This window comes from Salmo salar, chromosome 12 (assembly GCF_965601325.2).
Source record: "Salmo salar chromosome 12, fSalSal1, whole genome shotgun sequence".
NCBI classification, from domain to species: Eukaryota; Metazoa; Chordata; class Actinopteri; order Salmoniformes; family Salmonidae; genus Salmo; species Salmo salar.
The window spans coordinates 46,639,254-46,661,055 of NC_138302.1; the positions used below are offsets into that span (position 1 = coordinate 46,639,254).

General features: G+C 41.8%; 1 protein-coding gene across 1 annotated transcript in view; it reads left to right on the forward strand.

Annotated features, from left to right (window-relative positions):
• LOC106565306 (cadherin-22-like) overlaps nt 1–21,802 on the forward strand; it is a 138,792-nt gene that overhangs the window by 107,559 nt on the left and 9,431 nt on the right. The window contains exon 9 of the mRNA XM_045691397.2: nt 18,510–18,627. Coding sequence (XP_045547353.1) covers nt 18,510–18,627 — 118 coding nt within the window. The remainder of the gene's footprint in view (nt 1–18,509; nt 18,628–21,802) is intronic.

Here is a 21,802-nt window from a genome sequence, read left to right on the forward strand (position 1 = left end):
TATCAAAGCTGCAGCTGGCTCAAAACAAAGCATCACGCATTGTCCTTAACTGCACACACAGAACTAACATCAACAACATGAATGATAGTCTTTCATAGTTAAGGAGAAATTGACTACTTCTCTTCTAGTCTTTAAAAAAACTTGTGTGTTGAAAATGCCTAACCACTTGTATAATCTATTAGCGTACACTTCAAACAGACGTACATACCCCCATCAGACACGTGTTTCTTCAGGTAACCAAACCAAAAACAGATTTAATGCGTCGCTCAGTTATATTTATAGAGCCATGTCATCATGGAATGCTCTGACACAAGAGGTTAACAGGCAAATAGCAAGTTTAACTTTAAAAAAACAGATAAAAAACATATTGTATCACAGCGCCTCTCCTCTTTCTTAAGATCTACTTTAACTGTAGGCTACTGTATATAACAATAAGAATATGGATATATGATTAGTGTGTAATTTGTGTTGTCTCTTGGTGTCTTTCCTATATATAACTCTTATTTTATTTCATTTTATTTAATGTAATATATTATGTTGTTCTTGTCTATAACTGTTCTGTACTTTGTCATGCATTTATATGTTTTATGTGGTCCCAAGGAATAGTAGCTGCTACATGTGCAGTAGCTAATGGGTATCCTCATGAACTAAACTAAACTCTTCCATCCGCTGCTCCTCCAACCGCAATAGAGGACGGTACACTGGGTCATCTGGACCTGGGGGTGGATTGGCACTGGCACATGTCTTTCTTCCTCTATTCAACCCTCAACTGGAGGAAAGCTACAAAGTAGGCCTACCGCCCTCTCTCGGGGGAACAGCAGGTGTCTCCTGGTCTGAGGAGATGAAAGTAGGAGGGAAAGTCTCAGTTTTACCTATACTGTAGGATGCCATCTGCAGTCTCTAATTATACAGTTCTTCATTTCTTTCAACGGTGTCATGGAATTGCTGTCTTTACCTACTTGTGCTTCTGCAATCCCGGCTACAGCAGCTGATAGGTGGTCACCCTCCGACATCCCTGCCTGCACTGTGGGATAAACAAACTGCTTTTATCTGAGACAGATGTCTCCCATTACATATTATTTCCCAATAAATAAAAAATATGGTATGTCTACAATTTGTCTTTTGTCAATTCTTATCATTGTAGGCTAATCAATACTGTATGTATTTACCTTGATCAGTATCCACACCATCACCCTAAATGGAGAGGGTCGATCCAATCAGCTCCTCCCAAGGAGTGAGGTGGAGCTCCGTGCTTGGTACTCCACTGGTCGCACTGAACAAGGTCCTATGGTTCGACAATCTGGACTTTACGTCAGTTTGGAGGTCTCTAAATTTGTGTTTTGAAACTTCTCAGGGCGCTCATCCAGCCTAATATCGATTGCCAGATTTGTTGTTTTCTACTGGAGTCACTTTTAAGCGTATAGTAAATAAATAGAGCGAGTCACATCAGTGGCCAATATCTCCAGCTTCTCGCTGGAGAAGTTGGCTTTAAGTGTCTTTTTTTTGTCTCTTCCATTGTGGTTCTAGACTACTGCTCATACTGATAACCTTAAATAGCACAGTATTCCATTCCATCTAGTTGAAACAATTGTTTACAAGCCGGGTGATAGCCCTTCATTTACCATGATGATAACCCCACTGAAATAGGCAAGCTGCAGCTGTTAATTGAATTTTTCTTGTGCACATGTAATCCCTGAAATTGAGTCCAGCTGCCCCACCACCTGCACAAGTAAAAAATTGGCTATATTAGGCTTTGTGCACTCATAGTTTCAAATATGCAAATTAAAATAGCTTACTACTTATCACTATCCAGGTTCTAAATGTCAACTTAAATTTCATTCTATTGACAGCCAAAAAAAGATATTGCAATTTTAATCTGGGGGTAGCCTGCTTTTAGCCCACATAATGTTTCAATAACAGATTTGTATTCTTATTTCATGGTGGCCTGTATGTTAAGGCATTGACTTTCAAAATAAAAGTAGTGAGGTTCTGGAGCTGGTTTGTTTAATGAGGAAATTTTGTCTGTGTGGGAACTCCATGATAAAATTGCAGCGGCCAACAGAAGATCAACATGGGGTGTGGTTTTCTTTCCTAGAATATACATTTTCAGAGTGCGGAAGGAAGACACACCCAACTAGCTTGTCACACACATGAATATGATAAGTCTGATAATAACAGAGCGCGTAGAAAAGGACAGTGGCTTGTATTTCTTCATGGATATCAAGGTAAGCCAGGTTTCCTGAACTATTTTACCAATACATTTTTTTATGATAAAATAATTTATCTTTTGTCTCTCTGAGTTTTCATAATTTTACTTCAATTCGCAAGTGGCTGAATCTCACCGGAAAAATCATCAGAGCAAGGGAAACAGCTTCCCTCTGTCTCAGTATGTGTAGCCCATGTATCTCATGACCAAAAGAGTATGACATGTTGCCGCCGTAGCATTTGATTGATTGATGCCAGCAAGCGTTTGGCCACCCTTGATAAAAAATAATAATAATAATTAGCCAATCAGCATTGAGCTGAGCTCAATTGTGGGTTGTCCTGGTGCAGCAAAACTCCCCCCAAGGTAGGCCAGTTTGGATTTGGCTTCACACTAATCAAATCACATCCAAAGCAAAATGTTATTGTCAGAAAAACATGTCTGTTTCTGGTCTGCTTGTGTTGTCCTGCAGTAGCTAGCTTTCTAAATCAGCCCTTTTCTAAGCCATGGATGGAGATGGGTATTTTGACTTAATTCTCTACAGGACAAGGATTATGATGCCGATTCTGATCTAACCAAAAAATGCATATATTGTGCCACTAGCCTGAGATGATTGAAGTTCAATATGAAGCCTAGATGTAGCCTAGTAGGCTCACCTTAACTAGCTAGCTAACTTTGCTAGTTCATTGTTGCCTGTGTAAAGAAGTTAGGCTAGCAAGCATTTTAGCTAGGTAAGCTATGACAACAAAAAGCATACTGTATGACAGAGCAATAGACCGTTTTGCCTACATGAAAGAGAGGAGGCTGGCATTGGCTTTCAACTAATAATTACTTGCACGGATGCACGCACACACACAGAGAAATCAGTACCCTGGATAGCCACATGATATTTAGGAACATTGATTGGACTATGTTGTTTTTGGTGTCTTTAAGTTTGTATTCACTGTACTAAACTAAGTATACATAGCCTAGTTGATTTTATGATGTTTAAATGTTTATGTTGAGATGTTGCTGGAATAGCGGAGGCAGTGCTCCTGTTGTCTTTGTGCTGACTTGCGGTAACTCTTTTTTTTACTCTCTTCCCCAGTGATTTAACCCACGCTCCGCTGCTGAAAAAGGAATAGATTTCCTAAGTCTGAATCGTGTGCTATGTTTTTTTTTGCCACATTTTGTTACACTTTACTTCTGAACATTTTTACAATACGTGCAAATGTCTCTTAGCCTGTCTGGGCTAGGGGGCAGTATTTTCACGGCCGGATGAAAAACGTACCCAATTTAAACAGGTTACTACTCTGGCCCAGAAACTAGAATATGCATATTATTAGCAGATTTGGATAGAAAACACTCTGAAGTTACTAAAACTGTTTGAATGGTGTCTGTGAGTATAACAGAACTCATATGGCAGGCAAAAATCTGAGAAAAATCCAAGCAGGAAGTGGAAAGAATTGTAGTTCTTCTTTTGATTATCTATCAAAACTACAGTGTCTGTTGGGGACGTTGCACTTCCTAAGGCTTCCATTGGCTGTCACCAGCCTTCAGAAAGTGGTTTGAGCATTCTCCTGTCACTGGGCAGATAATAGGAGCTCATTCACTGAGTGGACTGCCTGGCAACAAAGGGATTGGATATGCACAGTCACGCGAGCACGCCGTTCCTTCTTTTTCTTCTTGAATGAATATGCTATTGTCCGGTTGGAATATTATCGCAATTTTACGTTAAAAATACCATAAAGATTGATTTTAAACAGCGTTTGACATGCTTCTAAGTACGGTAATGGAACATTTTGACTTTTCGTCTCTGGTTCCGCGCTCGCGTGTTATGCCTTTGGATAAGTGATCTGTATGCACGAACAAAACGGAGGTATTTGTACATAAATAGGGATTATTTCGAAGAAAAACAACATTTCTTGTGGAAGTAGCAGTCCTGGGAGTGCATTCTGATGAAGATCAGCAAAGGTAAGAGAATATTTCTAATACTAATTCTGAGTTTAGGTTGCCCCGAACTTGGCGGGTGTCTGAATAGCTCGCCGTGATGGCTGAGCTATGTACTCAGAATACTGAAAAATGTGCTTTCTCCCTAAAGCTATTTTAAAATCTGACAAAGCGGTTGCATCCAGGACTAGTCTATCTATAATTCTTTAAATAATTGTTATATATTTTGTCAACATTCACCGGACGTTTTGGTGGGAATACATTTTCTGAACATCACGCACCAATGTAAAATGCTGTTTTTGGATATAAATATGAACTTTATCGAACAAAACATACATGTATTGTGTAACATAATGTCCTAGGACTGTCAACTGATGAAGATCGTCAAAGATTAGTGCTTCATTTAGCTGTGTTTTGGGTTTTATTGACACATGTCCTTGCTTGGAAAATGGCTGTGTGGTTATTTTTGTCTATGTACTCTCCTAACATAATCTAATGTTTTGCTTTCGCTGTAAAGCCTTTTTGAAATCGGACAATGTGGTTACATCAAGGAGAAGTGTATCTTTAAAATGGTGTAAAATAGTTGTATGTTTGAGAAAGTTGAATTATGACATTTTGTTGTTTTTGAGTTTGCCGCCCTGATATTTCACTGGCTGTGTCCCACGTAGTCCATAGAAGTTAAATGCAATGTTCCTTTCACTCTTAGTCCTGCTGGGGAGCATGAATCAATACATTAACCCATTCATGGATTACCAGAATGACATACTGTACATTTACAGTATATTGCTGTGAAGAAATAGCTTTTTCTAAGAGGATTTGTTGAGTAAGGAAAGAAACTTTGAACACTTTCATGTTTTGGCTAAAATCAGCTGTACACCAAATGCTAAAAGGTAGTTCTGCCAAAAAACATACTTTAAAGTGAGAAATCAACCCTGGAGATGTTTTTTAAAGGGCAATGTATGACCCACTCATAGTTTCCTGAAAAAATAGACCCAATTAAAACAAGGCCTTACAGTATCTTAATCCTCCTTAAGGAACCCTCTCTGCACTGGGTATTACAGTATTACCATTGGGTCATGATATTTACTTGCATATAAAGCTCATGCCTAGTGGCAGTGATGCACAGGTTTCCCAGAAACCTGTTATTTATTCAAAAAATTAGGCAGCCAAAGGCAGAGCCTGGAGGTACGGGAAGGCAGCGGTTGTTTGCGTGTTAAATTAGCTTGAATTTTGTTACCGTTCCCGAGAACACTATTTATCAGCTGGATAAGTTGGATAGAGCACAGCCTCTCAGAAGTGAGCATAATTGCCTAAATGTTTCTTACAGCTGGAGTACTAGCTAAACATTTGATATCTGCACTTTGGCCATGATTTTGTCTGCTCTGCCTTCAGTACATGCATTTAGTTTATGGCCTCTAAAAAATGTGTAAGGCCAATGACTATTTATTTTCCCCCAATAGTTCCTGGAATACCTGGTTGCAATGTTTCCACTTGTGCTAACTTTGTAGGGTATTCTCGATAGTCATTTTCTATATAGTCATCATTCGACTTTATTTTCCTCTCTATACTAGTCATGCAGGTTTACCATGGCATAACAAAACATGCACTGCCATCCTATATGGTGTCTACACAGTCCAACACAGTGGACACTTAATTTGCTCGAAATATCCCCTTTAAGCCTATCAACACACACACCACCATATTTCCACTTTCAGCCCAGGAACTCTGTCATCCCAGCATCTGTCAGCTCAGTATGGCTCAGTATGGCCCACGCAACCTCATTAGGGGCTTTTCATTAAGTGTGTATATGGCATGCCTATCACCCATGCCTTGTCAGCGTGTGAGTTTTGTGACTCAAGTTTGGTGGCACAGCAGTGAAAATTTGAGGAGCTGGCAACATGGCATATTTGTTTGTGTTTAAAGGCAAGATAAATCAGGCGAAGAAAATGGCTGAGATGTAAATAAAGGACTTAGGGTTCTGTCCCAAATGGTACCCCCTGTAGTGCACTACTTTTGACCAGACCCCATGGGCAAAATTAGTACACAATGCAGGGAATAGTGTCATTTGGGATGTAACTTTAGGCGACAGAGGATAAGCAGCTTTAGCTCGGGAGCACAGTTCATGCCAGTTGTGTGACACAGGCGCACATTGTGGCAAATAGCTTTTCTGCTATTTATTTGTGGGTGTTTATGTCTGTCCTTTAGGTCACTATGAAGGGACTCGTTCAACTGTAAGGCTTTCGGAATACAGTAAGGGGTTGAAGAAACATATTGATGACACGTAGGCTACATAAAACTGTTGTCGCTTACCGTATTGGAATCTCCATTAGCTTCTTATGAATTTACATATTTGAAGGCTCATCTTGGATCGCCCAAGAGAGAGAGAGAGAGAGCGAGACCAATAGCAAAGCTCAAAAAGCCCAAGTGTCAGAAAGAAAACACATCTAAAATACATCTAAACAGTGTCTGAAGGTAAACCTTTACGCACTGTTGTGACCCACTTCCTCAACCTAAAACGTTTCCTGGGTGAGAGGACACCATGCCCCTCATTTTTCATAGCATGTTGTACTGATCTTACAAACTTTCTTGGATCAGAAAAAAAAGCCTCAAGATTAACTTTTTTCCCCTTGGTCTCATTCATGAACCTTGTCAGTTCTCTCAACGTGTACTTAGACCCCTCTGCTTGACTGGCTGTCAGCTCCGGGCCCATTGAAGAGGAGTCTGAAAAAAATAACTCCTCTTCCTCAGACTCACTTTCCTCCTGTTTAGTTCTCCAAACATCCACTAGGTTGAAATGATTAATGATGTCCCTTAACACTCACACTGACACTGAATCAGGCTCTTCCCCATTTCTGTCTTTTGTAAAATCCATTGTACAGTTCCAGTCCCCTCTGACCACCAGCGTCTCCTCAGGCGCTACCTGTGAGAGTTCCTGTCAAAGACTCCCAAATAGAACCCCTCTTTCCCTCCCTGTATTAGGCGCATACACATTTATAAAGACAAAACCCATGTTGTTAATTTCTGCTTTAACAACAAGCAGCCTACCCCTACACACCTCCTTTGAGGAGCAAATTCTTACAGACAGACCCGGTGCAAAAAGGACTGCCACCCCTGCACTAAGATTTGTCCCATGGCTCAACACACTTGCCCCTTTCCACCAGAGCCCCCAATCGACTTCATTCAACACATCACTATGTGTCTCCTGCAGAAACAACCCCTGTACTTTTTTTTGTTTTACATATTCACCCAACACACTCCTCTTTCCCGCATCTCTGGCGCCATTTATATTGAGCGAGCCTACCCGAAGTGTCTCCATTAGAAGTGGGAGAAAAGCCAGCAGAGAAATAGACCAATAGCAAAGCTCAAAATTTCCCAGTGTCAGAAAGAAAATATACATCTAAACAGTGTCTGAAGGTAAACCTTTACGCACTGTTGTGACCCACTTCCTCAACCTAAAACGTTTCCTGGGTGAGAGGACACCATGCCCCTCATTTCTCATAGCATGTTGTACTGATCTTACAAACTTTCTTGGATCAGAAAAAAAAGCCTCAAAATGAACTTTTTTCCCCTTGGTCTCATTCAGGAACCTTGTCAGTTCTCTCAACATGTACTTAGACCCCTCTGCTTGACTGGCTGTCAGCTCCGGGCCCATTGAAGAGGAGTCTGAAAAAAATAACTCCTCATCCTCTTCCTCAGACTCACTTTCCTCCTCATCTCTATCTCCCACCCTGACCATCTACCCTTCCTCTCTGGTCAGGGCATCCCCCACAGTAACAGGCAAAGTTTCCATGGTGCCTTTGACCACAACCTTTTTCCTTTTCCGCTTGACACCCTCCTCCTCCCCCGCTAGTCTCTTACACTTCCCCACTATACTCTCCTCATCCACTAGCATAACCTGACTAGACCCAGCATCATTTACACCACCCTCCATAGCATGACTAGGCCCAGCATCATCTACACCACCCTCCATAGCATAACTAGGCCCAGCCTCAGCTACCCCACCATCTCTAGCCTGACTAGACCCAGCCTCCGCTACCCCACCATCTCTAGCCTGACTTGACCCAGCCTCCGCTACCCCACCATCTCTAGCCTGACTAGACCCAGCCTCCGCTACCCCACCATCTCTAGCCTGACTAGACCTAGCCTCCGCTATACCACCATCCATAGCCTGACTAGACCCAAACTATCTGTGCTGGCAAACCCTGCATAGAGCCCCTCCCCATGCCTCACTTTAAAATGCACATTTAGCTGTTGCTCATTGTTATTCAGAAACATAAACACTTGCCTCCGGAACGAAACAACGTGCTTAACGGCATCTGCCTGAAAACCTGCCGACAGTACACGAAAACCGCTAGCAAACTTACCAAAACGACTCAGCTCTTTCCTGATTTGATCATCCGTAATAAACGCAACAACCACTCTTGTCGAAGGGGTAGAGAGAGGTGAAACTGGCACCAACACATCCCTTACAAATATTCCGCTAGCAATTAGCCTACCAACCAAATTTGCTCTTTTCATGAACACAACCACAGCTTTGTTCACCGACCGCAAGCAGAACCTCCTCCACACACCTGAATCCATGCCGTATCGACAGCGTCTCCTCCGCGCTAGGCTGAGAAGCCATCGCACACACCACACCTTCCAAACCCCAGGAAACGTACTCTGTCCTCTTCCACCCTAACTTTGAAAAGCTGTGGACACCGCTAAAACAAATATTGCATTAACCCTCCACCATAGAAAATAACATGTAAAGATAAGAATCAAGAAAGTTATTAGGACAGAGCCTTCCACACCAAACACTCAAACTCCCAGCATATATGAGAGAGAGAGAGAGAGAGAGAGAGAGAGAGAGAGAGATCTTCTGCCGTGCCTTGATTGCATTACTGTTGATGATATCTGGAAATGGCCCATCTACAGTTGCTAGCCCCAATTCTGACTTGTGCTCTGATATCTGTTTCACTGATTTCTGCTCTCGTAAATGCCTGGGTTTTTGGCATTTTAACACAAGAAGCTTATTACCTAAAATGCATCAATTTAAAGTATGGGTTCACAGCTCCAATCCAGATGTGTTGGCCATTACTGAGACGTGGTTAAGAAAGAGTGTTTTGAATACTGATGTTAACCTTTCTGGTTATAACCTTTATCGGCAAGACAGATCTTCCAAAGGTGGGGGAGTGGCAATCTTTAGCAAGGATCACCTTCAGTGCTCGGTTGTCTCCACAAAGTCTGTCCCCAAACAATTTGATATGCTGGTTTTATAAAGCAATAAACTTTCAAATAGCTCTTCGTTGACTGTTGCTGGGTGTTATCATCCTCCATCAGCACAGGCCTGTACCCTACCTGCTCTAAGCTCTCTCCTGGCCCCTTACACTTACAAGTCTGAATTTGACCTGCTAGGTGACCTAAACTGGGACATGCTTAACCTCTTCGCTATAGGGGGCAGGATTTTCACGGCCGGATGAAAAACGTACCCAAATTAAACGGCCTACTTCTCGGGCCCAGAGTCAAATATTTGCATAGAAAACACTCTGAAGTTTCTAAAACTGTTTGAATGGTGTCTATGAGTATAACAGAACTCATATGGCAGGCAAAAACCTGAGAAAATTCCAAGCAGGAAGTGGCCTGTCTGAGAATTTGTAGTTCTTCTTTTGGTTCTCTATCGAAACTACAGTATCTGTGCTGTTACATAGCACTTTCTAAGGCTTCCATTGGCTCTCTAAAGCCTTCAGAAAGCGGATTGAGGCGTCTCCTGTCTCTGGGCAGATAATAGGAGCTCAGTTTGTCTGTTGTCTGCCTGGTGACTAAGAGATTGGATATGCGCGTTCACGAGACCACGCTGTTTTTTCTTTTCCTCTTTGAATGAATACACTATTGTCCGGTTGGAATATTATCGCTATTTTACGAGAAAAATACCATAAAAATGGATTTTAAACAGCGTTTGACATGCTTCTAAGTACGGTAATGGAACATTTTGAATTTTTTTGTCTCGAAATACGCTCGCGCGTTACCCTTTGGATAGTGACCTGAACGCACGAACAAAACAAAGGTATTTGGACATAACTATGGATTATTTTGAACAAAACAACATTTCTTGTGGAAGTAGCAGTCCTGGGAGTGCATTCTGACGAATATCAGCAAAGGTAATACAATTTTTCTAATACTAATTTAAATCGGGTACGTTTTTTCATCCGGCTGTGAAAATACTGCCCCCTATCCATATCAGGTTAATGTCCAACAAGCTTTCTCTGCCCTTAACCTTGTTCTGAACACCTCCAAAACAAAGGTCATATGGTTTGGTAAGAAGAATGCCCCTCTCCCCACTGGTGTGATTACAACCTCTGAGGGTTTAGAGTTTAAGGTAGTCACCTCATACAAGTACTTGGGAGTATGGCTAGATGGTACACTGTCCTTCTCTTAGCATATATCAAAGCTGCAGGCTAAATTTATATCTAGACTTGGTTTCCTCTATCGTAATCTCTCCTCTTTCACCCCAGCTGCAAAAACTAACCCTGATTCAGATGACCATCCTACCCATGCTAGATTACGGAGACGTAATTTATAGATCAACAGGTAAGGGTGCTCCCGAGAGGCTAGATGGTCTTTACCATTCGGCCATCAGATTTGCCACCAATGCTCCTTATAGAACACATCACTGCACTCTATACTCTTCTGTAAACTGGTAATCTCTGTATTTCCAAGATGGCGTAGCAGTCGGACGTGTGTTTTGTCTCATCCCGTGTAAATAGTCGTCTTCCTTATTTTTTCTGTATATATTTCATATATATTTGAATCACTCTTTCCATCTACGGACTGAATATACTTTCCTGCAACCCGCCTCACCCAATGTGCTACGGATCTGCTATTTTTATACTTTAGAACCGGAACCCCATCAGACGCTAGCCAGCTAACTAGCTACTAGCTAGTAGGCAGTTAGCCACTACTAGCGGTCTTCACCGTTAACTCGGACACCAGCCAGCTTCTGCTCGGTCAATACCTGCCAGTCTGCACAGCCCGATATCAACCCAGACCATATCAGACTGTCTTTTCTCTACCACATAACCGGATTCCTACTGCCAGCTCTGGACCAGTACACCGGATCATCGCAACTAGCTAGCTGAAACCTGAGTGGCTACTGCTGGCTAACGCCTCTGTCCCGAAGCAAGCACCAGTTAGTCTTGAGCTAGCCTCGAGCTAGGCCCATCTCCCAGCTAGCCGAAGAGGTCTACCAGCTAATTCTTGATTTACAATAGCTCTTTTGCAAATTGGCCTGGACCCTTTTTGCCGACACGGAGCCCAGACGATCCATCACGACTGGTCTGCTGACGTAATCGTCCGAGGAGGTTTCAACAGGCTTTTCCGCCCTACATGCCTTAGATAGCTATTTTGTACTACACCCCCACACATGCAGAGACCTCACCTGGCTTAACTGGTGCCTCCAGAGACACTACCGCTCTCATCGTCACTCAATGCCTAGGTTTACCTCCACTGTACTCACATCCTACCATACCGTTGTCTGTACAATACACCATGAATCTATTCCACCATGCCCAGAAATCTGCTCTTTTTATTCTCTGTTCCCAACGCACTAGACGACCAGTTCTCATAGCCATTAGTCGTACCCTTATCCTACTCCTCCTCTGTTCCTCTGGTGATGTAGAATTTAACCCAGGCCCTCTAGCCCCCAGCACCACACCTATTCCCAGGCCCCAGGCACTCTCATTTGTTGACTTCTGTAACTGTAAAAGCCTTGGTTTCATGCATGCTAACATCAGAAGCCTCCTCCCAACCCTGATGTCCTAGCCGTGTCTGAATCCTGGTTTGGGAAGGCCACTAAAAATTCTGAAATTTCCATCCCAAACTACAACATTTTCCGACAAGATAGAGCTGCCAAACTCTACTGAGTTCTGTCATACTGTTATTGACTGTACGTTTGTTTATCCCATGTGTAACTCTGTGTTGTTTTTGTCGCACTGCTTTGCTTCATCTTGGCTAGGTCGCAGTTATAAATGAGAACTTGTTCTCAACTGGCCTACCTGGTTAAATAAAGGTGAAATAAAATAAAAAACATTTTTTAAATACCTGTAGCAAGACCCACAGGTTGATGCTTATTTATAAAACCCTCTTAGGCCTCACTCCCCCCTATCTGAGATATCTACTGCAGCCCTCATCCTCCACATACAATACTCATTCTGCCAGTCACATTCTGTTTAAGGTCCCCAAAGCACACACATCCCTGGGTCGCTCGTCTTTTCAGTTTGCTGCAACTAATGACTGGAACAAGCTGCAACAAACACTCAAAGCTGATAGTTTTTTTCTCAATCTCTTCATTCAAAGACTCAATCATGGTCCCTCTTACTGACACTTGTGGCTGCTTTTCGTGATGTATTGTTGTCTCTATCTTCTTGCCCTTGGTGCTGTTGTCTGTGCCCAATAATGTTTGTACCCTGTGCTGCTGCCATGTTGTGATGCTACCATGTTGTTGTCATCTTGTGTTGCTACCATGCTGTGTTGTCATGTGTTGCTGCCATGCTATGTTGTGTTGTCTCCCTTGTCGTGATGTGTTTTTTGTCCTATATTTTTATTTAATTTATTTTTATTTTTAATCCAAGCCCCCATCCCCGCAGAAGGCCTTTTGCTGTTTGGTAGGCCATCATTATAAATCAGAATTTGTTCTTAACTGACTTGCCTAGTTAAATAAAGGTTAAATAAAAATAAATAAATACAATTTCTCTCATAGATGAGATGTGCTGGTTCACTTGCTTATTCAAAATGATTTAAGATCGTAAGAAGGCATCCAAAGCTTTTGTTGCAATTTCCGGTACCATCTTTTACTATAGGTAATGATGAGAAGTGACAAGTTGAATCATTCAAACCGTTATACAGTCTCCTTGTTTTGTAATTCCTCCACATTTCCACCCCCTCAACATCTGTGTCTTTCCATTTTTGGGCCTACCCCCAAATCTGGCACATTCTCCTTGTCTGCCCTTTTCGGATTGACACGTTAAACAAGTCTCAGGCCTGTGTCGATCCCCCTCATCGACCCTGTGGCATTTGCCAGACTAGATGCAAATAGACAGATATCATATAGTGCTGTGTGTGCAGGAAAAGTCCGGGCGGAGAGGCAAATACTGAGTATGGCCCCGGGTAGAGGAGCCTGTCAACTCAACATAGCCTTCTCAAAGCCCAGCTAGTGGGTCAGTGTGACAGATCACCAGGGCTCAGTCCTCCCCTGGGACAGTACAAGTGAGATGAATAATGCGAGGGCCCTCTGAAACACACACACTGGCACATGCTCTCACGTGTGCTCACATTGCCACATACACACACGGGTGCTCATGCTCAGAAAAACATGCTCAAATCCGCAATCACATGCACTCACTCAGACAGAAGCATGTGCACAGTCACACACATACAGATACGCACGCACACATATATATGCACACATACAGATCCCCACACACACACAGTTGCAAACAAATAGACAATCTGACAAGCAGACAGGCAGATTTGCAAGACAGTATTTTATGTGTTGCATCCGAGATTGACTGAATAATTTTTTAACTCACTAAAATGACATTCAACTATTTCTTGCTGATTAACATGCACATATAACCTGAAAGACACATACACTGTCTTGATTTAACAACCCTCTACAATATTTCAACAATTCTTCTCGCACAATGAGTCAATTTACAAGTATTCCTTTAAATAATGTTTTGTTTTATTCTAACATCCCCCTAATGATTGTGAACCCCTTTGCGACGATTTGAGGTTAATTTATCTTACCTTGACACGACTGAACTTCAGAGTCTCCCCTCTTAAAGTCTCCCTGGTTGCCCACTGAAGTGGCAGATTACCTTCACAAATGGGAACGCAAGACACCTTCTCTGGACCTTTACCCTGTACCCTGGCCCCAGAGAATATAGGCTAGTTTTGGAAAAATCTATCCCTCTTGCTTTTCAAGGGTGTTTCAGATGTAAAGGGTCAGATGGGGAACTGTTAAATAGAAATCTAATTAGGTGATTGTGCTTGAGGGAGCTGCTCAATAAACACACTCTCTCTCATTCAATATGCTTTAATGGAATGAATAAAAAGGTTAATGTTGCCAAAGCAAAGTGATACACACAATTCTGAAAACAACATAGTAGCTATAATACAAAAATATAGAAAATAGTATGGTTTTCTACACCAGCTTCAAACAGCTGAAACAACAATATTTGCGGTTATGGAAAATTCACTACATTACCAAAAGTATGTGGACACCTGATGGTCGAACATCTCATTCCACACTCAGGGGCATTATTATGGAGTTGGTCACCATTTGCTGCTTTAACAGCCTCCACTCTTCTGGGAAGACTTTCCACTAGATGCTGGGACTTGCTTCCATTCAGCCACAAGAGCAATAGTGAGGTCAGGCACTGATGTTGGGAGATTAGGCCTGGCTTGCAATCGACGTTCCAATTTATCCCAAAGGTGTTCGATGGGGTTGAGGTCAGGCTCTATGCGGGCCAGTCAAGTTCTTTCACACTGATTTCGACAAACCATTTCTGTATGCACCTCCCTTTGTGCACAGGGGCATTTTCATGCTGAAACAGGAAAGGTACTTCCCCAAACTGTTGACACCAAGTTGGAAACACAGTATGGTCTAGAATGTAATTGTATGCTGTTGTGTTAAGATTTCCCTTCACTAGAACTAGCCTAAACCATAAAAATATTCCCAGACCATTATTCCTCCTCCACCAAACTTTACAGTTGGAACCATCCATTGGGGTCGGTAATGTTCTCCTGGCATCCGCCAAACTGAGATTCGTCCGTCGGACTGTCAAATGGTGAAACGTGATTCATCACTCCAGAGAATGCATTTCCACTGCTCCAGTCCAATGGCAGGGAGCAGCTCATGGTGATCTTAGGCTTGTGTACGGCTATGGAAACCCATTTCATGAAGCTCCCGACGAACAGTTTTTGTGCTGATGTTGCTTTTAGAGGCAGTTTGGAACTCGGCAGTGAGTTTTGCAACCGAGAACAGAAGATTTTTACACGCTACGCGGTTTAGCACTCGGCAGTCCCATTCTGTGAGCTTGTGAGACCTACCACTTCGTAGCTGAGGCGTTGTTGCTCCTAGACGTTTCCACTTCACAATAACAGCACTTATCGTTGACCGGGGCAGCTCTAGCAGGGCAGAAATTTGACGAACTGACTTGTTGGAAAGGTGTCATTCTATGACAGTGCCACGTTAAAAGTCACTGAGCTCTTCAGTAAGGCCATTCTACTGCCAATATTTGTCTATGGAGATTGCATGGCTGTGTGCTCGATTTTTTTACACCTATCAGCACAGGTGTGGCTGAAATAGCCGAATCCACTGATTTGAAGGTGTGTTCACATACTGTTGCTAGATGAAATCTCTCTGATATACTGCCCAACTAACCATTTAACTCCAGTGCTTCCAACAGTTCGGTCAAGTTGGCTGGATGTCCTTTGGGTGGTGAACCATTATTGATACACACGGGAAACTGTTTAATATTAAAAACCCAGCAGGGTCGCAGTTCTTGACATAGTCAAACCGGAGCGCCTGGCATCTACTACCATACCTCGTTCAAAGGCACTTAAATCTTTTGTCTTGCCCATTCATACCCTGAAAGGCACACATACACCATCATGTCTCAATTGTCCCAAGGCTTAAAAATCCTGATTTAAACTTCCCCTTCATTTTATTAAAAAAAAATTATTTCACCCTTATTTAGCCAGGTTGGCAAGTTGAGAACAAGTTCTCATTTACAACTGTGACCTGGCCAAGAATAAAGCAAAGCAGTTCATCACAAACAACAACACAGAGTTACACATGGAATAAACAAAACATACAGTCAATAATACAGTTGAAGAAAATCTATATACAGTGTGTGCAAATGAGGTAAGAAAAAGGAGGTAAGGCAATAAATAGGCCATGGTGGCGAAGTAATTACAATATACCAATTAGACACTAGAGTGATTAATGTGCAGAAGAGGAATGTGCAAGTAGAGATACAGGGGTGCAAAGGAGCAAGATAAATAAATAAATACAGTATCGGGATGAGGTAGTTGGATGGGAAATTTACAGATGGGCTATGTACAGGTGCAGTGATCTGTGAGCTGTTCAGATAACTGGTGCTTAAAGCTAGTGAGGGAGATATGAGTCTCCAGCTTCAGTGATTTTTGCAATTCATTCCAGTCATTGGCAGCAGAGAACTGGAAGGAAAGGCGGCCAAAGGGGGAATTGGCTTTGGGGGTGACTAGAGAGATATACCTGCTGGAGCACGTGCTACGGGTGGGTGCTGCTATGGTGACCAGTGAGCTGAGATAAGGCGGGGCCTTACCTATCAGAGACTTGTAGATGACCTGAAGCCAGTGGGTTTGGTGACGAGTATGAAGCGAGGGCCAGCCAACGAGAGTGTACAGGTCCTAGTGGTGGGTAGTATATGGGGCTTTGGTGACAAAACGGATGGCACTGGGATAGACTGCATTCAATTTGTTGAGTAGAGTGTTGGGGGCTATTTTGTAAATGACATCGCCGAAGTCGAGGATCGGTAGGATGGTCAGTTTTACAAGGGTATGTTTGGCAGCATGAGTAAAGGATGCTTTGTTGCAAAATAGGAAGCCGATTCTAGATTTAGACACCTAGGTATTTGTAGTTGTCCACATATTCTAAGTCAGAACCGTGTAGTTAACAGAGTAGTGATGCTGGGCGGACGGGCAGGTGTGGGCAGCGATCGGTTGAAGAGCATGCATTTAGTTTTACTTGCATTTAAGAGCAGTTGGAGGCCGCGGAAGGAGAGTTGTATGGCATTGAAGCTCGTCTGGAGGTTAGTTAACACAGTGTCCAAAGAAGGCCCAGAAGTATACAGAATGGTGTCGTCTGCATAGAGGTGGATCAAAGAATCACCAGCAGCAAGAATTCTTTAATCTGCATTGATTTAGATTTAACAGTGACATCAATAAGGGATCATAGCTTTCACCTGGATTCACCTGGTCAGTCTATGGATTCACCTGGTCAGTCTTTTTCATAGAAAAAGCAGGTATTCGTAATGTTTTTTTTACTCAGTGTATATTAAGGATTAGCCCCTTTTTTCAATTTTCGCCTAAAATGACATACCCAAATCTAACTGCTCAGTCCCTGAAGCAAGGATATGCATATTATTGGTACCATTTGAAAGGAAATACTTTGAAGTTTATAGAAATGTGAAAGGTATGTATTAGAATATAACACAATAGATCTGGTAAAAGATAATACAAAGAAAAAATGAATTGTTCTTTTGTAATTATTTTGTAACATCATCTTTGAAATGCAAGAGAAAGGCCATAATGTATTATTCCAGCCCAGGTGCAATTTAGATTTTGGCCAATATATGGCAGCAGTGTATGTGCAACGTTTTAGACTGATCCAATGAACCATTGTATTTCTGTTCAAAATGTTGTATCAAGACTGCCCAAATGTGCCTAATTTGTTTATTAATAACTTTTCATGTTCAAAATGTGCACTCTTCTCAAACAATAGCGTGATATTCTTTCACTGTAATAGCTACTGTAAATTGGACAGTACAGTTAGATTAATAAGAATTTAAGCTTTCTGCCAATATTAGATATGTTTATGTCCTGGGAAATGTTCTTGTTACTTACAACCTCTTGCAAATCGCATTAGCCTACGTTAGCTCAACCATCCCGTGGAAGGGACACAGATCCGAAGACATTTTAAAACAACTTGTAACTACTTGATTTCTTCCCACAAGACTTATCTTATAGAGAATCTTTCCAAGTCCAGACAAGGGAATCATGTCCTCACACACGACTCTCCAAATCTTTAGCTTTAATCATCTTTAAAAGTGTTATTGTTAGGAACAATTTGTCGGTGTGTGAACGTCGAGAGATGCATGCATATGTGTGTGGATTCCCCTTTACTCTGTGTGTGTGTGTGTTTGTGTGTGTGTGTGAAATAAATCCAGAACTGTACGAGCCTGTTGACAAGCTATAATGAGAGCTGAACGTTGGATTTTAGGAGGATTGCCTGATGTGTACCCTTTTATTTCAATCCCCCCTTCCCCTCTATAAAGAGACCCATCTGTTGTTTTACATAGTCACTTAATTGAATATCTGCAGCTAATTTGGTAAATCATAAAGTTCCCCATATTTCCCTCCATGTGCTACTCTACTCATCTGTCCGTGGCACACTGATTAAATGTGAAAATGTAATTTATCAACTAGTGCTTCAATGCTGGCGTCAATGAAATAGAATGAGGAGGTATGAATTTTCATTGCGGGGCTGTCTTGAGGTTAAGGGATGGCTGGGATAGGAATGGTGGCTCATGTAAATTCATCCTCGTGTCTTGATTTCCTTCCTCTCTGGCAGCTCATTCACTCTATCAGCGTGGTGGATAGGGACGAGCCGCAGTTGGGCCACCGCTACTACTTCACCCTGGCGCCGGAGGCATCCAACAACCGCCACTTCACCCTGTGGGATGTCAAAGGTAAGAGGTCAAAAGTTATAGGTCAGAGGTCATACAGTTGTTACAGAGCGACTCTGAAGGTCATTTTGAGGGATGATACTGGACATCCCCGTGCAATGACTCAGAGGATTTTGAGCTGCCCATGTATGAGTGGAAGCTGTTAGAGTATGCTTTGTCATATGTGAAATGAATGAGTCAAACTGTGTAGCATGAAAAGGTTATTGAACATACTGTGAAATATGTGTAGCTAGAAAGGTATGTGTGTATGATGCAGTATATGGACATACTGTTCTGCTTAATTAATGTAAGTGCCCCTACATTATGAAACACAACGTAAGGACATCAATTTTCTAGTGGTGACTTTGGAGTGGACCCAAACCTTTTTCTTTTTGTTGTTGTTGCAAAACGCTGACTCCATGGAGCCAAGTGGGATGACATGTTAGCAAGCAAATCCCTCTTTGGAAATGGGTACCTAAGTGGATGTGACGTGTGGCCAAATCAAGATTGATCTGACATGGTGAAAATGTCAGAGGAGCGAGCCAGGGAAATGTCAGAGGAGGCTGTGGCGTGGCCTGGTGTAGCACAGTCACATGCCTGGGCAGGGGGGCCTGGGTACTGGGAAACACGGGCTCAGCGTCTGCATGAGTCGACTCACCCCTCCGCCCACATACACACACAGACTCACGCATATACGCAGAGACACAGGCAAGCACACAAATGCACATGCATTGACAGGCTATTTGAACTAATCACACGCGTATATACACACAGACAAACCTATATGCTGGCAGCACACACACACACACACACACACACACACACACACACACACACACACACACACACACACACACACACACACACATAAATACACACACACAAACACAATATGTGCTCAGCAGTATGTGTGCTCTCACACAGAGACACAGTGGCTCAGACCTTTTATCCTCCCACCTATTTTTTCCACTGTTCTTTAGTTTTCATGGACACATTTGTCAACCTGTCAGATTGGATCTGTCACTTTCTCTTTTCACCATCACGGCTTCACATTCCATTCTGTTTTCAAGATTTGACACATGAAGACAAACAGGCACTTTTTTTTCATTCCTCCAAACTTTTTAGGTATTTTTGGAAGTCTGCAAAGCTTAATCTTCGCCATTGAAGAAGCAAAGGTCTACAGTTATCGCAAAAGTGACGTCTTGCTTTACTTACAGACTTTATAGTCCCGGTAGGGAAAATTTGTTATAAAGCTTGTAAAAGAAGTGTGTTTTGTTTTGTCAAATCAGTTGTTGTTACTGTTAATAAGTCATTTTTAATTTACTAATCTGATTCATGTAAATTAACATGACATTCAAAAAAACGACTCCAATAAAACACGCATAATTAGCTTATACATTCCCCTGTCGGCTCATAAAATATCTAAAAATACACTGTTTAGAACGCACTTGTCAATGCACCTATTAGTGCAATGAAATTTCACTTTATTTTCGATGGGTTTAAGATGGTATGGATACTTTCTGGTACTTACCTCAAGTAATTTAACACGATTGGTAATTCCTTAATGCTTTGTCAATGAATCTCAAAGTGAAATGAATATTGAAATTATTAGGTAATTATTTTGAACCAAACCAACATTTGTTATTGAAGTAGAAGTCCTGGGAGTGCATTCTGACGAAGAACAGCAAAGGTAATACAATTTTTCTTATAGTAAATCTGACTTTGGTGAGGGCTAAACTTGGTGGGTGTCTAAATAGCTAGCCCGTGATGGCTGGGCTATCTACTCAGAATGTTGAAAAATGTGCTTTCACCGAAAAGCTATTTTAAAATCGCACATAGCGATTGCATAAAGGAGTTCTGTATCTATAATTCTTAAAATAATTGGTATGTATTTTGTGAACGTTTATCGTGAGTAATTTAGTAAATTCACCGGAGGTTGCGGTGGGTATGCTAGTTCTGAACGTCACATGCTAATGTAAAAAGCTGGTTTTTGATATAAATATGAACTTGATTGAACAAAACATGCATGTATTGTATAACATAATGTCCTAGGATTGTTATCTGATGAAGATCATCAAAGGTTAGTGCTGCATTTAGCTGTGGTTTGGGTTTATGTGACATTATATGCTAGCTTGAAAAATGGGTGTCTGATTATTTCTGGCTGGGTACTCTGCTGACATAATCTAATGTTTTGCTTTCATTGTAAAGCCTTTTTGAAATCGGACAGTGTGGTTAGATTAACGAGAGTCTTGTCTTTAAAATTGTGTAAAATAGTGATATGTTTGAGAAATTGAAGTAATAGCATTTCTAAGGTATTTGAATAACGCGCCACGGGATTCCACTGGCTGTTGAGTAGGTGGGACGATTTCGTCCCACCTACCCTAGAGAGGTTTTAAGAACAAGACAAAACTAGATGAAACGAGCCACGTACGATTCCCCACATGGCAGCTTCTTGACAAATACCTATCTGCGCAGAGGCAAATCTATTTCTCAGGTAGCACCTCATTTCTTTATTCATACAGAATTATCTTGTTCTCTGACTTGTCTGCCTGTGTAGGATTTTCAGACTATAAAATTGGAACACTATAATGGACATTGGCATACCGGCAACATGACTATGCAGGACGGCAATTCAACCGCCACGTTATGAAGGTCTATGACATAGGCCACTCTAGTATTATCTCATATACAGTATTATATCTCTATGTTACAGATAACCCTGCAGGGATTTGAACCCAGCGGTTGGGCTTCAACCGCCAACAGCAGATAGTTATGAAGGTCTATGTATGACATAGGCCACTGGTTTAACCTCTCTGGGCTAGGCGGGACGAATTCGCCCCACCTACGTAACAGCCAGTGGAATCCCGTGGCGCGTTATTCAAAAACCTTAAAAATCCTATTACTTCAATTTCTCAAACATATGACTATTTTACAGCTATTTAAAGACAAGACTCTCGTTAATCTAACCACACTGTCCGATTTCAAAAAGGCTTTACAACGAAAGCAAAACATTAGATTATGTCAGCAGAGTACCAAGCCAGAAATAATCAGACACCCATTTTTCAAGCTAGCATATAATGTCACAAAAACCCAGAAGACAGCTAAATGCAGCACTAACCTTTGATGATCTTCATCAGATGACAACCCTAGGACATTATGTTATACAATACATGCATGTTTTGTTCAATCAAGTTCATAT